The sequence below is a fragment of the Myotis myotis genome, unplaced genomic scaffold (assembly GCF_014108235.1).
Source record: "Myotis myotis isolate mMyoMyo1 unplaced genomic scaffold, mMyoMyo1.p scaffold_m19_p_6, whole genome shotgun sequence".
Lineage (NCBI taxonomy): Eukaryota > Metazoa > Chordata > Mammalia > Chiroptera > Vespertilionidae > Myotis > Myotis myotis.
This window is the reverse complement of record NW_023416368.1, coordinates 80,963,464-80,979,306: the sequence shown is the minus strand read 5'-3', so window position 1 is coordinate 80,979,306 and position 15,843 is coordinate 80,963,464. Positions and strand designations below refer to the sequence as shown.

General features: G+C 44.7%; 1 protein-coding gene across 4 annotated transcripts in view; it reads right to left on the bottom strand.

Annotated features, from left to right (window-relative positions):
* The window catches only part of UHRF1 (ubiquitin like with PHD and ring finger domains 1), a 66,471-nt gene that overhangs the window by 12,636 nt on the left and 37,992 nt on the right, over nucleotides 1-15,843 (bottom strand). For all 4 annotated transcript variants that reach the window (XM_036314229.1, XM_036314230.1, XM_036314228.1 and 1 more), the window contains 8 exons: nucleotides 14,840-15,159; nucleotides 11,682-11,897; nucleotides 3,976-4,076; nucleotides 3,689-3,875; nucleotides 3,124-3,247; nucleotides 2,921-3,028; nucleotides 2,538-2,642; nucleotides 1,410-1,516 (listed from right to left, as the gene is read on the bottom strand). In XM_036314229.1, the coding sequence (XP_036170122.1) occupies nucleotides 1,410-1,516; nucleotides 2,538-2,642; nucleotides 2,921-3,028; nucleotides 3,124-3,247; nucleotides 3,689-3,875; nucleotides 3,976-4,076; nucleotides 11,682-11,897; nucleotides 14,840-15,159 (1,268 nt within the window). The remainder of the gene's footprint in view (nucleotides 1-1,409; nucleotides 1,517-2,537; nucleotides 2,643-2,920; nucleotides 3,029-3,123; nucleotides 3,248-3,688; nucleotides 3,876-3,975; nucleotides 4,077-11,681; nucleotides 11,898-14,839; nucleotides 15,160-15,843) is intronic.

Here is a 15,843-nt window from a genome sequence, read left to right as displayed (position 1 = left end):
TAAAGGAGATGGGGCCTGCAACCCAGATATGTGTTCTGACCTGAATCAAACCGGCCAGGGCAAGGCTTTAGGATACTTTTTATGCTTACAAAGACTTTCCCTCCCTGGCTGGTTTGGCTCAGTAGATAGAGCATCGGCCCACAGACTGAAGGGTCGGGTTTGATTCGGGTCAGGGCATATACCTCAGTTGCAGACTCATTCACATACAGGAGGCAAACAATTGATGTGTCTCTGTCACACCAGATGTTTCTCTCTCTCTCTTCCCCCTTCCACTCTCTCTCTCTCTAAAAAAAAAAAAAAAAAAAAAAAAAAAAAAAAAAAAAAAAGGAAAAGTATTCTCGGATGAGGATTAACAACAACAAAAAATACCTTTCCCTATCCTACAAATGAGGGGTCAGCAAACTTCAGCCCACTGATTGTTTTTACAAATCAAGTTTTATTGGAACACAGCCATGCGTGTTTACTTATGTAAGTTCTGCAGCTGCTTTCGTGCTATGATGGCAGAGTTGACTGGCTGCAACAGAGATCATGCAGTTCAAAAAGCCAAAAGATTATCTGGCCTCTTCAGGGGAAAATTCACTCTAAGGCAAGCATGTCAAACTCAAAGGCTAACACGAGCCAAATAAGTGTAAGTTTATGTGGGCCGCAAAAAACAAAAGCTTCAACTTTCACAGAAACGTAGGTTTATCTCAATAGAGACATGCTGAATACAATGGGAGCAAATAAATGAGTCATCGTTAACATAAAACAGAACATTTTAATAAAAATTAGTATTTTTGCTTGAACATTAACTTACCAGACACTGAATAACTGCACAAATTAATAAGCATAATGCAAATAAACCTATTTCTCTTGTTCTCGGAAAGTGAAGTATTTCTTGTTGCACACACCAAACAAGTCAGTCCAAGAATAATGACATGGCAATCAGCTGCTAGAATATTCGCTGCTAGTATTAGTGGAGAGAAATGGTGCGCCTGCATGTAAGGCGTGTAGGGGAAATGAATGCAACACGATTAATCAGTCATTAGCGAACGTTGTAGTTCGTTATTAATAATTATGTATAATAGGATATTGTAAAAATTAAGTTGTGAAATTTTTATTAAAATGTTTCTTACATTCCATTATATTGGCTGGGCCACAAAAATGTTCGTTGTGGGCCGCATGTGGCCCGTGGGCTGCGAGTTTGACATGCTTGCTCTAATGCATTGAATGACTCACAAGTCTTTAGCAGACAGAGATAGAAAGATGTGGATTTTCAGCATCCATATGTTCTACCACACTCTTAAAAGGAATCTAACTTCCTGGACATGACACCCTAAAACAGAACCAACCCCCTTCCCTGGGTAGCCGCCAGAGGACGCAGCAGAAGTGAGTTGGTGAAAAAATAAGAAAACCTTGTTTCTGCGAACCTGTTGGTGTTGGTGAGTTTCTGATCACAGGACTGTTCTGCAGTCCGCTTGTTGCCGGAAAGATCTCGACCACCGCTACCAGTATACGTGAAAGACTCCCCATTGTCCTGCAACAGGGAAGAGCAAGCTGAACCCTCCACAGAGGAAAGACTCCACTAAAAATAAACCCACAACACCCGCTAGAATGTCAACTGTCAAACAGAAAATAACCAGTGATGATGAGGATGTGGAGAAATTGGAACCCTGTGCACTGCTGGTGGGAATGGAAAATGGGGCAGCTGCTGTGGAAAATGCTATGGAAGTCCCTCGAAAAATGAAATGTGACCCAGCAATGCCACTTCTGGGTCTGTCTCTACCCAAAAGAATTGAAAGGGCATTTCAGAGATATCTGTACACTCACGTTCACAGCAGCGTTATTCACAATATCCAAGAGGTGGGAGCAACCCAAGTATCCATTGATGGACACACACAATATGGTCCGTTCAGACAATGGAATATTATTCAGCCTTAAAAAGGGAAGGAGCCGAAACCGGTTTGGCTCAGTGGATAGAGCGTCGGCCTGCGGACTGAAAGGTCCCAGGTTCGATTCCAGTCAAGGGCATGTACCTGGGTTGCGGGCACATCCCCAGTAGGAGATGTGCAGGAGGCGGCTGATCAATGTTTCTCTCTCATTGATGTTTCTAACTCTCTATCTCTCTCCCTTTCTCTCTGTGAAAAATCAATAAAATATTTTTTTTTTTAAAAAAAAAAGGGAAGGAAATTCTGCAATATGCTCAACATGGATGAACCTTGAAGACATTATACTCCATGAAATAACCCAGTCACAAAAGGACAAATACAGTGTGATTTCACTCACAGGCAGTCCCTAGAGGAGTCAGATTCATCGAGACAGAAAGGAGATGGTGGGAGCCAGGGGCTGGGAGAGAGGGATTGGACATTATTGTTTAATGGGGACAGAGTTTCAGTTTGGGAAGATGAGAGAGTTCTAGAGATAAATGCTGGTGATGGTTACACATCAATGTGAATGTATTTAAATTCCACTGAGATGTGTACACTTACAAAGTGTTAATATGGCACATCTTATGTGTATTTTACATTTAAAAAATAAATAAAACCACCCCCACTCACCACATCGTCCTCATACCCCCCAGACAGGACCAGGGAGTACGCCCCATCATTGCTCCGGCCATGGATGCCCGCCACGTGCGGCCGATGGACCCCCGACTCACTGACCTGTGAAAACCACCGAGAAACAAATGGCACCATCTGGACTGGCTGCTTAGAAACGCTCCCCCTCACCCTCCTGCTGCTGCTTTCAGAGCCAGGGGCCTGACTTTCCCTCCGAGTGTATCACGCCTGTTATGAGAACCTCGCCCCTGAAGCTGGGCCACAGCACAGGAGGAGCTGGCTTGAATTCCAGCCATGCCCCCTGCTCGAAGGGTGGCCCTCTCCGGCGACGGGGCTTCTGGAAGATCAGTGCCTGAGGCCAAACTCCAGATGTTTACGAGTACCTGGACTCTGAACCTCCACATGGTGCCCACGGGGATCCCTGGGATGGGTCCGTAGTGGTTGGATGGAACGATGGTGCACTCCTTGGTGCGCCCCACGCACGCCATGCCCTGTCCAGTCCAGAAAGAGATGGAAGACAGTGTGAGTGAGCACGGGAGGGCGGGCAGAGCTGCCGGGGGCGTACAGAGCAAGGGGGCCACCTCACCTTGCCCCAGTCCCGCTGCGAGGACGATGTGGCCGATGCCATTTTCGACTTCTTCTTACTCTCTTTCAGCTTCTCCCCTGCCAACACTACCTCGCTGGCGTCATTTCGACATTTAGGGCAGAACCTGTGACAACAGGGACATCACCTCTGTCCTTAGCCTCCTACTGGCCCTGCACACATAGCTGGCTCCTTCCAGCTCCCAACCTCCTGAGCTGTCCGAAATGGGAAATCTTCTACATTTCAATTCATTAAAATTAAACAAGAAATCCAGTTCCTCGGTCATACGTGCCACAGCTGAAGTGGCCAGGAGCCATGTGTGGAGGGTCAACCGTCGTGGAAAGTGCAGAGCGAGAGCCTTGCCATCCTCACAGGACATTCTACTGAACAGACTCTTGTCCCTCTCCTGCTGGGAATTTCACACCCCACTTCTCCCACTGCCCCTCTTGGGTTCACCAGGTGACAGGCAACATGCGTGTTATTTATTGGCACCCGCCGGCCCCCTAACCTGGATAGCTGAGCACCACGGCCCAAGCCCGCCTCTGGAGCATTCGTGGCACCCACTCACCACTCGGTCTCCGTGGGAACACTGCTGAGAGGCGGGTTGAGGCAGTACAAGTGAAAGGCGTGGTCGCAATCATCACACATGAGCTGCTTGTCGGGGTCCTGCTTGCTCCCACACAGGCTGCAGGAGCACTCGTGGCAGGGCTTGCTCGGGTTATCCTTGCATTTATCGCAGAAGGGCTTGTTCTTCCCTGGACACAGCGGCTGGGTCAGCTTGGCAGGGCCAGCCAGAGAAACAGGAGGCCCACCCCACCCCCACGGCGGGAGACAGAGGGCAGAATCAGAACTCACTTTTCACTGGGTTTTCAACCATGGGAGCCCCCTCGCCCGGACGCTCAATCTTGAAAACTTCATCCACAAACATGATCCGACAGTTGCTGAGAGAGCCACTCCTGTGAGAGACAAGCCGTTAGAACATTCCAGCTGGCCAGCCCTGCTAAGGCACCTCCAAGAGGACTTGGCCACCCAGCACATTCTCAGAGCATATGAGCACCTCTCTAATGACACTGAGTAAGAGTCTCCTCAGGGCCCTAGTGCATTCATGTAGCTACTGCATTGCCAATTCAAGTCCTACTAAATCAAACACAAGATAAAAGAAAGCAGAGTATAAAACAGTTTCACTACGTGATGCAGTGAGAGCAAGTTCTAACCTTCGGGCAAGGGGAGGCTGACTGAACAGGGCCCATCGTGCAAGAATCACCAAGGTAAAGTCTGATCAATTTGCTGTCATCAAAATACAAAAGCTCCTCTAAGTTAAAATGACCCCATAGACCAGCAGTTCTCAACCTGTGGGTCGCGACCCCTTTGGCAGTCGAACGACCCTTTCCCAGGGGTCGCCTAAGACCATCCTGCATATCAGATATTTACATGACGATTCATAACAGTAGCAACATTACAGCTATGAAGTAGCAACGAAAATAATGTTATGGTTGGGTCACAACATGAGGAACTGTATTTAAAGGGCCAGAAGGTTGAGAACCACTGCCATAGACACTCAAACCTGTTTCTCGGATGTGGCTGGATGTGGCTGTCTGGACCAAAACTTCAGTTTTCAATCTGACAACCCTTCCATGTTGATACCTCAGCATGACAAAAAACATCTCTCAGGGAACAAAGGAGAAAATGCTTTTGTTGCTGGTGAAATCAATGATTAGCACAATTTTAAAACATAAAGAAACCAGCAAGAGTGCTAATGTTGCTAAGGGTGTGAAAGTGCTCACAAAACAACAATCACAGGCAATTGAATAGGTAGAAAAACTGTTGTTGATTGGATAACTGATAAGCAGTTAACCAGTGATTGCATTTCAGAGGCAGCAATATATGAAAAATTCGTTTAAGGCTAGTGGGGGGTGCTTTGATAAATTTAAGTCTTTATGGATGAAACAGTGCAGTCGACACGTGCTGTATATAAGAAAGGTTAAAACAGAAGCATTTGGGGTCTGGAATGGATTCATTCCACTTACATTACTTTTAATGGGGAAAAAGGATTCGGTTTTCGAACAAATTGCTTCTCAAATAGCCTTCCAGAACCAATTAAGATCAAGAACCAAGGTTCCACTGAACATCCACAATGTCCCACAGAAATGACCACAAGCCACGAACAGGTGCCACATGGGTAATTCCACATTTCCTAAGAACTACGTTCAAAAAGTTAAGAACAGATGAAATTCATGTGAATATGTTTTATGTAACCCAACGTACACAAAAGATTATTTCAGTATGTAATGAATAGTAAAGAATTATTAATAGCCTTTTTTTATATAGTAGACTTTATTTTTTAGAGCAGTATTTGGTTCACAGCCAAATTCAACAGAAAGTACAGATTAATAGCTTTTTTCCAAATACAGCCAGTGCTGCATACTCAGGGAACATCTCAGTGTGCACGGGCCGCACTCCAAGTGCCCGGCAGCTCGTGGCCCATGGCTGGAACTAGACAGGACAGGCCCAGATCTACCTGCCAGTTCACAGGAAATGACAACATCCAGGCTGCAGAAGTTCTATGGGACAGACCACCAGGTTTCCTCAAATGAATTGTGAAGGAAAAGTGGAAAAAAGGGGAAGACAGAAAGCCTAAAGATAAAAGATTTAAAACATACATATCGATCTAACTGAAATCTGTACACATTAGTTAGATTCTAATCAAAGAAATGGTTAAAAAACAAACAAACAAGTGAGCCCTAGCCGGTTTGGCTCAGTGGACAGTGTCAGCCTGCGGACTGAAGGGTCCTGGTTCAATTCCAGTTAAGGGCACATGCCAGGGTTGCGGGCTCGGTCCCCAGTAGAGGGCATGCAGGAGGCAGCCAATCAATGATTCTCTCTCATCATTGATGTTTCTATTTCTCTCTCCCCCTCCCTTCCTCTCTGAAATCAATAAAAATATATTTTAAAAAATTAAGATAATTGGAAGGTTGAACAATAGATCTGTGTTACTCAAAAATTATTATTAGGTTGTAACAAAATGCATTATAGCTAGATTTCTTCAAGAGCAATTTTAGGTTGTAATAATAGCTTTATAACTGGATTTCTTCAAGAATAATTTTTAAGAACAACATTCTAAAATATTTACAGATGAAATGATTGGATTTGAGGGAGTTATGGCAATAGGATGGGGTGGTAGCCTTCTCAGATAAAGGAAAATCAAAACAACTCGCTAATAGACCCACTCTCACAGAAAAATTAAAGGGGGTTCTTCAAATAGTAAGTTATAAAGGAAAGAATCTTAGAGCAAAAAGGAAGAAAAAAAATAAAAACAGAACTCTGGGTACATACAATTATCCTCCTCAGGATTTTCCAAAATCATCTGTGGTGACTAAACCAAAAATCATGCCTAACCAACGTGGTTCATTGGTTGAGCATCAACCTGTAAGCCAGGTCATGGTTCGATTACTGGTCAGGGCACATGTCCAGGTTGTGGGCTCAAACCCTGGTAAGGGGCATACAGGAGGCAACCAATCAATGATTCTCTCTCATCATTGATGTTTCTCTCGCTCCCTCCCTCTCCTTTCCTCTCTGAAATCAATGAAAACATATATTTTTAAAAATCATAACACCAAAAAATTAAAAATATATAAATAAATAAATCATAACACCATCCAATACACAAGATAATAAGTGATGATAAAGGGACCTAAAAGGAAGAAAGATTTTCATGCTTCACTCAAATGACAAAATTGACACCAGTCTGGGGAACAAGAGGTGTTGGGGGAGGGGACCCAAGGGGGGTGAGACACACCAAGATGTCACATGTTTATATGGTAAAATTCAGAAAAACCACAAAAAAAAAAAAAAAAAAAAATCAGAAAAACCACTAAGCAAACTATGTACAAAGCAACATACTCCAAAGACTACAATAAATCAATGAAGAATCCTAAGGAAATATCTAAGGACAGAAAAAGAGAAACAAGGAACAGAAAAAAAGAAAGAAAACAAGTAATAAATTGACAGACTTAACCCCTAACATATCAATAATTTCCTTAAATGTAAATGGTCTAAAAATCCCAATTAAAAGGCAAAGACTGCCCTGGCTGCCGTGGCTCAGTGGATAGAGTGTTGGCCTGCAGACTGAAGGGTCCCGGGTTCGATTCTGGTCAAGGGCACATGCCCAGATTGCGGGCTTGATCCCCAGTGTGGGCCGTGCAGGAGGCAGCCCATCAATGATTCTCTGTCATCATTGATGTTTCTATCTCTCCTTCTCCCTTCCTCTCTGAAATCAATAAAAACATATTTAAAAAAAAATAAAAGGCAAAGACTGGCAAATTGCATTAAAAAGTAACCCAATTAGCCATGGCTGGTGTTGCTAAGTCGTTAGAGCATCGGCTCTTGCATCCAAGGGTCATGGGTTCAATTCCCAGTCAAGAACATGTACCTGTGCTGTAGGTTCGATCCCTGGCCCTGGTCAGGACACGTGCAGGAGGCATGTGTCTCTCTCACATTCATGTTTCTCTCTCTCCCCAGCATCCTTTCCTCCCTTCAGCTCTCTTTTAAAAAAATAAAATAAAATGGGAAAAAAAATATCCTTGAGTGAGGATTAACAAAACAAAGTACCCAATTATATGCTGTTTACAAGAAAATCACTTCAAACTCAACTACATAGATTGAAAGTAAAAGGATAAAAAGATACACCATGCAAACAGTAACTTTTTTAAAAAAGCAGGTGTATTCAATACATACACATACCTTAGATAAAGTAGACTTCAGAGCAAAGAAAATTACTAGAGACAAAGAGGGATACTACATAATGATAAAAAGATCAACTAACCAGGAAGAGATAACTATCCTAAATGTATATACATCAAACAACAGTCTCTTAAGTATGAAGCTCAAAGGAGAAGTAGACAAATCCACAATTATAGCTGAGGACTTCTATCAGTTGATGAGGGCCAGTCGAAGTACTAGACAGAAAATCAGAAAGAATTAGAAGAAGTAAACAAATTCAACCAATAAAATCTAACTGATATTAGGTCATTCTATCCAATGACAGAAATACTTTTTTTTTTCAATAACTATGGATTATTCACCAACATAGAACCTCAAGAAATTTATAAGAACTGAAATCACACAGAGTATGTTCTTCAGACATAATAAAATCAAACTATAAATTAATGAGAGAACTCGTGCACTGGTGGGGTCCCTTGGCCCGGCCTGCACCCTCTTGCAATCCGGGACCCCTCCGGGGATGTCGGAGAGCTGATTTCGGCCCAATCCCCACAGGCCAGGCCGAGGGACCCCACTGGGGCACGAATCTAGTATGCATAGAAGATCTTTGGTTAATCTCTTCCCGCCCTCCCCCCTCCCTTCTGAGATTCATCAGTCTGTTCCGTGTTTCCATGCCTGTGCATTGAGCGTCTGCTTCCTGGTGGTCAGTGCACGTCATAGCTACCAGTCAGACAGTCAGACGGTGGGATGGTCACTTAGGATTTCATATATAAAGATAACAGAAAGGCCGAAACCGGTTTGGCTCAGTGGATAGAGCGTTGGCTTGTGGACTGAAAGGTCCCAGGTTCGATTCCGGTCAAGGGCATGTACCTGGGTTGCGGGCACATCCCCAGTAGGAGATGTGCAGGAGGCAGCTGATCGATGTTCCTCTCTCATCGATGTTTCTAACTCTCTATCTCTCTCCCTTCCTCTCTGTAAAAAATCAATAAAATATATTTAAAAAAAAAAAAAAAAGATAACAGAAAGACAATGCAAAAATCTCTAAGTATTTGTCAATTAAACACCTTACTTCTAAGTAAGCCAGGAGTCAAAGAGGAAGCCTCAAAGGAAATAAAAGAAATAGAGCCCAACCAGTGTGGCTCAGTGGTTGACCTCTGAACCAGGAGGTCATGGTTCGATTCTCAGTCAGGGCACATGCCCAGGTTGTGGGCTCAATCCCCAGTTGGGGGATGTGCAGGAGGTAGCCGATCAATGATTCTCTCTCATCATTGATGTTTCTATCTTCCTTCCTCTCTGAAATTAATAAAAGTATATATTTTTAAAAATAGAGAACTGAACCTAAAGAAAAATATAATATAGCAGAATGTGTGGGAAGCAGTTGAGGCACTGCTTAGAGGGGAATTTATAGCACTAAAATGCTTATATTAGAAAAGAAATTTCTCAGATCACTAGTCTAAGTTGCTACCTCAAGACACTAGAAAAAGAAGAGCAAAATCAATCCAAGGAAAAGTAAAAGGACGAGAGGAAATCAATGAAATTGGAAACAAGAAAACAATAGAGAATAGCAGTGAAACAAAAAGCTGATTATTTTTTCACAATAACATCAGTGCAGCCTCCTCCCTGGTGTCCTGGCTGCCATGCTGCCCCCTGCAGTCCATTCCCTGCTCGGCTGCTAGGGTGATGGTTCTCAATTGTAGGTCAAAGCATGTGGCTCCCAGGCTCAAAATGCCGCAATGACTGCCAGCAATAGAGACTAAACACCAGTTTGTACCACTCCTGGCCATACCCTGAATATCCAGACACATGGAGGGTTCCAGTCTCCACTCCTCGCTCCCTCCCTCCCTCCACTCCAGCCCACTGGCCTCCTCACTAGGCCACAAATGGACCAGGAATGGCCCTGCTCCAGAATCTCTGCACCTATCTGTGTTTGGGACACTGTTGCCCAGATATGTGTCTATAGTCACCATATACAATGAAATATTATCCAGTCACCAAGAGGAAGGTCTGACACAAGCTACTACATGGATAAGACTTGAAGACATTATGCTGAGTGAAATAAGCCAGAAAGACGCAAAAAGACAAATGCTGTATGATTCCATTCATGAGGTCCCTGGAGGAAGGACAGAAAGAAGATGGTGGGTGTTAGGCTGGGGGAGGGAGGTGGGGAATTAGTGTTTAATGAAAATAGTTTCTGTTTGGGATGATGAAAAAGCTCTGGAAATGGGCAAGTGTTGATGGTCACACAACAATGTGAATGTTTTTTTTTTTTTTTTTTTTTAATATATTTTATTGATTTTTTACAGAGAGGAAGGGAGAGGGATAGAGAGTTAGAAACATCAATGAGAGAGAAACATCGACCAGCTGCCTCCCGCACACCTCCTACTGGGGATGTGCCCGCAACCAAGGTACATGCCCTTGACCGGAATCAAACCTGGAACCTTTCAATCCGCAGGCCGATGCTCTATCCACTAAGCCAAACCGGTTTGGCGTGAATGTTCTTAATGTCCCTAAACTGTACACTTAAAAATGGTTAGGATGGCCCTGGCTGGTTGCTCAATGGTTAGAGCATCGCCCCACAGACTGAAGGGTCGCAGGTTCGTTTCCAGTCAAAGGCATATACCTTGGCTGTGGGCTCAATCCCCATTCCCACCCCTCCACTCCTGCCTGGCCAGAGCTCATGCGGAAGGCCACCAATTGATGTGTCTCTCTCACACTGATGTGTGCCTCTGTCTCTCCCCCTCCCTTTCATTCTAAAAAAAAATAAATGGAAAAAATATCCTTAGGTAAAGATTAACAACAAAAAAACACTGGTGTGGTTCAACTGGTTGAGCACCACAAGGTCGCTGGTTCAATTCCCGATCAGGGCACATGCCCGGGTTTCAGGCTCCATCCCCGGAAGGGGGCATGCAGGAGGCATCCTGTCACATGGATGTTTCTCTCTCCTCCCCCCGCTTAAAATCAATAAACTTATTTTAAAAAATGATTAGGATAGTAAGTTTTCTATTATATATTGTTTTAACACACATACAGAAACGCAAAGTAGAACAGAGCCTGGCAAATATTTTCTGCAAAAAATCAAACAGTACATGTTTTCAGTCTCTTTCCCAACTACTCAAATGTGCACTTCCAACACAAAAGGAGCCACAGATAATCAGCAAACAGATGGGTGTGGCTGTGTGCCAATAAAACTTTATTTGCCAAAACAGGCGAAGGGCCAGCTCTGGCCTGCAGTTTGCTGACCCTGGATATGGGGCACACCATTATGTGGGTTGGTGTGTTTGCATGTTTATGCTTGTTTGTGCACAGAATGTCCCTGGAAGTTCACAGGAACAGTCATTATCTCCAGAAAGGTGTTGTTTTTTTGTAATCCTCCCTGAGGACATTTTTTTCCATTGCTTTCCAGAGAGTGGAAGGGAGGGAGGGGAGGAGGAAAGAGAGATAGAAACATCGATATGAGAGACCGTCCCACATGCGCCCTGACGGGGTGAGGAGCAAACCCGCAATCCAGGTATGTGCCCTTGACAGGGATTCAAATCCGAGACACTTTGGTGCACAGGCTGACGCTCTAACCTCTGAGAAACACCAACCAGGGCAGTACCTTCTGACTTGGATGCATTTTATGTTCTTACCTATTTGCCAAATCTAAAACAACAAATAAAAGAGAACAAGGAAGGCCAACATTTCCACCTGAGGCTCAGAGACAGTTCCCAAGCAGGGGCATGAAGGGTCAGTCTCAGAAAGATCACCAGTAGACCAGCAGGAAGTGGAGCGGAGCCCCACAGGGGCGGACAGGTGGAGGCTGAGGGCCTTGCCCACAGCGTGCTGGCTGGATAGCCACTCACCCGAGCCTGACGTTAGCATACAGCTCCCGCGATGTCCGGGTCTGGTTCTTCCGCGTGATCACTGCATCGTACCAGAAGCCCCGTTCCTTCGGGCTGTCGGGGTTGTAGTTGAGCATGACCTCCTGGCCCTCCTTCAGCTCCTGCCATCTGATGATTTCTCGGGCTCGGGCCCGGACGTTCTGTGAACTCATCTGGACCACACCGTATTCCGGGTAACTGGGAGGAAAACCCCACACTCAGATCCCAGGGCAACACCACACCACTTTCCCTCCAAGAAGAGAGAAGCAAGGAGAAGGCCACACACAACAGAGGTGTGGGTTATCTCATCACAGAAGCAAGCAAATTCCCCTCTGCAGGTGTCGAAAATACACAGGTGCAGAAGACAGGTTTCAATTACAGAAGGTCCTATGGATTGACCTTGTGTCCCCAAAAAAGATATGCTGGAGGTCTAACCCTTGGCACTTGGGAATGGCACCTAATTTGGAAATAGGGTCTTTGCAGATGTAATCAAGTTAAGATGAAGTCACACTGCCTTAATCCATTTAACCGGTGTCCTTCTAAGATGGAACAAGTCAGACACAGAGAATGACACATGAAGGGGGAGACAGAGACTAGAATAATATAGTCACAAGCCGAGGATTGCCGGCCACCATCAGAAGCTGGAAGAGGCGAGGAAGGATTCTCTCCTACAGGTTTCGGGAAAATCATGGCCTGGCTGACACCTTGATTTTGGCCTCTGGAACTGTAAACTAACTTTTTCCGCATTCTGAAAATGATTTTTGCAGAGGGACATGCATTAACTCATTTATATAAATATAATGCATTGGCTATTAGGATACAATAGGAAGTCATTATGCTGGATATACAGAAATATTCCAGCAGCCTCATAAAAGGCGTAAAATAACTGGCCTGAAAGAAACAAATTCTATCCGAAACAAACTTAAACCTCACCTGTGAGGGGACAACTCCAAATCTATTATGGGTAGCTATATCGCCTGGCGCTCATTATTTTCGCTAGTAAACCACCGAAGGCAAGGGTTGCCAAACTTTTCCTGTAAAGGGCCAGATAGTAAATACAGTAAAACCTCGATATAACAGACTAATCTGAGCGAGAGGGTGTCCATTAAAGCTGAAAGCCCGTTATATAACAGAGTGTTTTCCGAATGTGTATGTTAAAAAATTGACAAATTAGTTTACCTATTTTGACTTATGCAGACATATTTGTGTAATTAAAATTAAGTATGTATGAAAAGTTTAATTTCACAGAAAAGTTTTCTATATTACTGTAATTTTAAGTTTATACTGAATTGATCTAGTAAATGTGTGCATTCATTAGTCACCTTGAGTAAACAAATGCACACGTGGGGGGGGGGGGGTAGCTTAGCACATCAGCCAGCACTCGTGAAAACTGCTGTAGAAAGTCACACCACTCGACAACACCACTAATACCAAGTGCCATGCTGGGTGATCATGTGCTAATCATTTGCCAAACATTGTTTAGAAGTGGTGACACTTGGATTTAAATATGTAGACTATAGCTATAGATATACATTATTTATATTGGCAAAATTACTACAGTGTTTTTTGCTACATTTCTTAATCACTAAAATTTGTTTAAAATAAGTGAATTAATAACAAAAATAACCTGTGATTTAATTATAAACAACACTTGGTTAAAAGCATTTCAAAATTAACAGGGTGTTAAATTTTTTTAAAATTCGTACTCTAGAGATGCTTCATTTAAACATCTCCAAATAATTCTTTTGTGTTTTTTTAAAATATATTTGTATTGATTTCAGAGAGGAAGGGAGTGGGAGAGATAGAAACATCAATGATGAGAGAGAATCTTTGATCTGCAGTCTCCTGCTTGCCACCCCTTGGAGATCAAGCCTGCAACCCAGGCATGTGGCCTGAATGGGAAATCGAACCATGACCTCCTGGTTCATGGCCGACACCCAACCACTGAGCCACACCAGCTGGGCATCAGGGTGTTAATGTTCACATATGACTTACAGACTAGAAATTTTGTCTGTTAAATCCGAAGTCCATTAAATCGAGGGTTTACTGTATTTTTGGCTTTGTGAGCTAAAAGGTCTCTATCATGAATATTCAATTGTGCTGCATTCACTAAGAAAGCATTCACAGGCAATAGGCAAACACAAATGGGCGTTGATGTGTTTCAATACAGCTTCATTTACAAATACAAGGGGTGGGCTAGATTTGGCCCTCAGGCTTGGTTTGCATCCTCTAACCTAAGTAGATGGGAATCTTGTGTCTACTGTGATTCATTATTCAATTACTTCTGTAATTTTTATGGAGCTAATAAAGCTTAGTATGTGCCAGAAACTGGGACAGGCAGTAGGGGCCCAGCAGAGAACCAAAGGAAGCTCTTGTGCCCTTTGGAATGTGAGCTTCCTATAGGCAGGCATGCTTGCCCTGTTGTGGACTGAATTGTATCCCTCCCGCAATGTGACTATCATTTGGAGATGGGGCCTTTCGGGAGATCACTGAGGTTAAATGAGGTCATACCGTTGGGTCCCTAATCTGATGGGGTTGGTGTCCTTGTAAGAGAAGGAGACACCAGAGCTCTCTCTCTTTCCAGGTGAGAACACAGTGAGAAGACAGCCAAGAAGGAAGCAACCCTACCAATACTTTGACCTTGGACTTCCCACCTCCAAAACTGAGAAAATAAATGTCTGCTGTTTAAGCCGCCCAGCATGTGGTATGTTGTTATGGAGCCCAAGCCTACTAAGACAGCCTCTGGGTTAACAGACAAGAATTCCCTGTGGCCAGCACAGGGCCTGACACACAGTAAGTGCTCAATAAACACCCATTCCGGTGAGGGAGAGGGCAAACACGTAAGATGGTTTCATGTGGTACAATGATACGAGGTATGAATAAAATAGAACAGGAAATGGGGAAGGGGGGTCTGACTGGAAAGTCAGAGCAGAGCTCTCCTAGGAGACCTGAGGAGGGGTCGGCCTAGCTTTGGGTCCCTGTGACACTAGTCCTCTAGGTGCGGCCTCCTGTGTTGTTTGGGAGCATGAGGGTGGGAGCCTCGAATCCTGACCATCATCCCCAAGGCTGTACCAAACTCCAGGTTCTATATACACAGGACCAACAGTTCAGGCCCACCACCTCCCTGGGATGACACTCACTCATCATATGTCACGTGATAAATGACGTCGTCGTCGTCGTCGTCTTCTTCCAATGTGGAGGTGGAGCTACAGGGTGTGTCCTGGGAGGAGGCGGAGCTACAGGGTGCGTCCTGGGATGAGGCAGAGCTACAAGGCGTGTCCTTGGATGAGGCAGAGCTACAAGGCGTGTCCTGGGATGAGGCAGAGCTACAAGGCGTGTCCTGAGATGAGGCGGAGCTACAAGGCGTGTCCTGGGATGGTGGCTTCTTTGTCACCCTGACAACCTTCGCCTCAAACCAACTTCCCACATCCGTGTCCCGGGCATCAACGTACTCATTGACCTGCAAGGTAAAGGGAAACTCTCTTGTCCAACCCAGGGAAGGAAATCTGATCAGCAACACTCGCTCATCATATCTCAGGCCTGTTTTGATCCTTGGCACTGGCTGTTTCAGGCCTGGGATGCAAACCCAAAAGCCTGGACTCGGGTTTCTCGAGTGCAGCACTGTGTGTGGTCATAGGGATGCCTCTGTGAGGGACCATCCTGGCCACTGTTGGGTGTTGAGAATCTGTCCCCCATGACTGGGGAAACTTGATGTCAGCAGTATCCCCAGTCATGACATCCAGAGATGTCCCAAGATTTGCCAATGTCCCTGAAAGCAGAATCAGCCTAGGGAGGCCAGAACTCATTTCTTAAGAAAAGCTGAGAATCCAGATCATTATATGAAATTTCATGATCTTAGAGGGTGGCAGAGAATTCAGAAATTTTACAGCCACTACAGAGGCCAGAGCAGACACCTGTAGGCCAGACCCAGGATTCTGTTTCAGGGATCAGGAAGAAATTTGGAGTAGCACATGCTTCTGCCAAAGAAACTTCAGGTTTTCACGACAGGACTGTGGGTGCCCAGCCACAGGGATGGAGGGGAGATGGCCCGCCCTCATGAGCTCATGGCTCGGTGGTGGGGAAGCCAAATCAGTGGAGCATGAGGAATGATCCTCAGGGATGCAGACATCGGCCAGACCCCAAA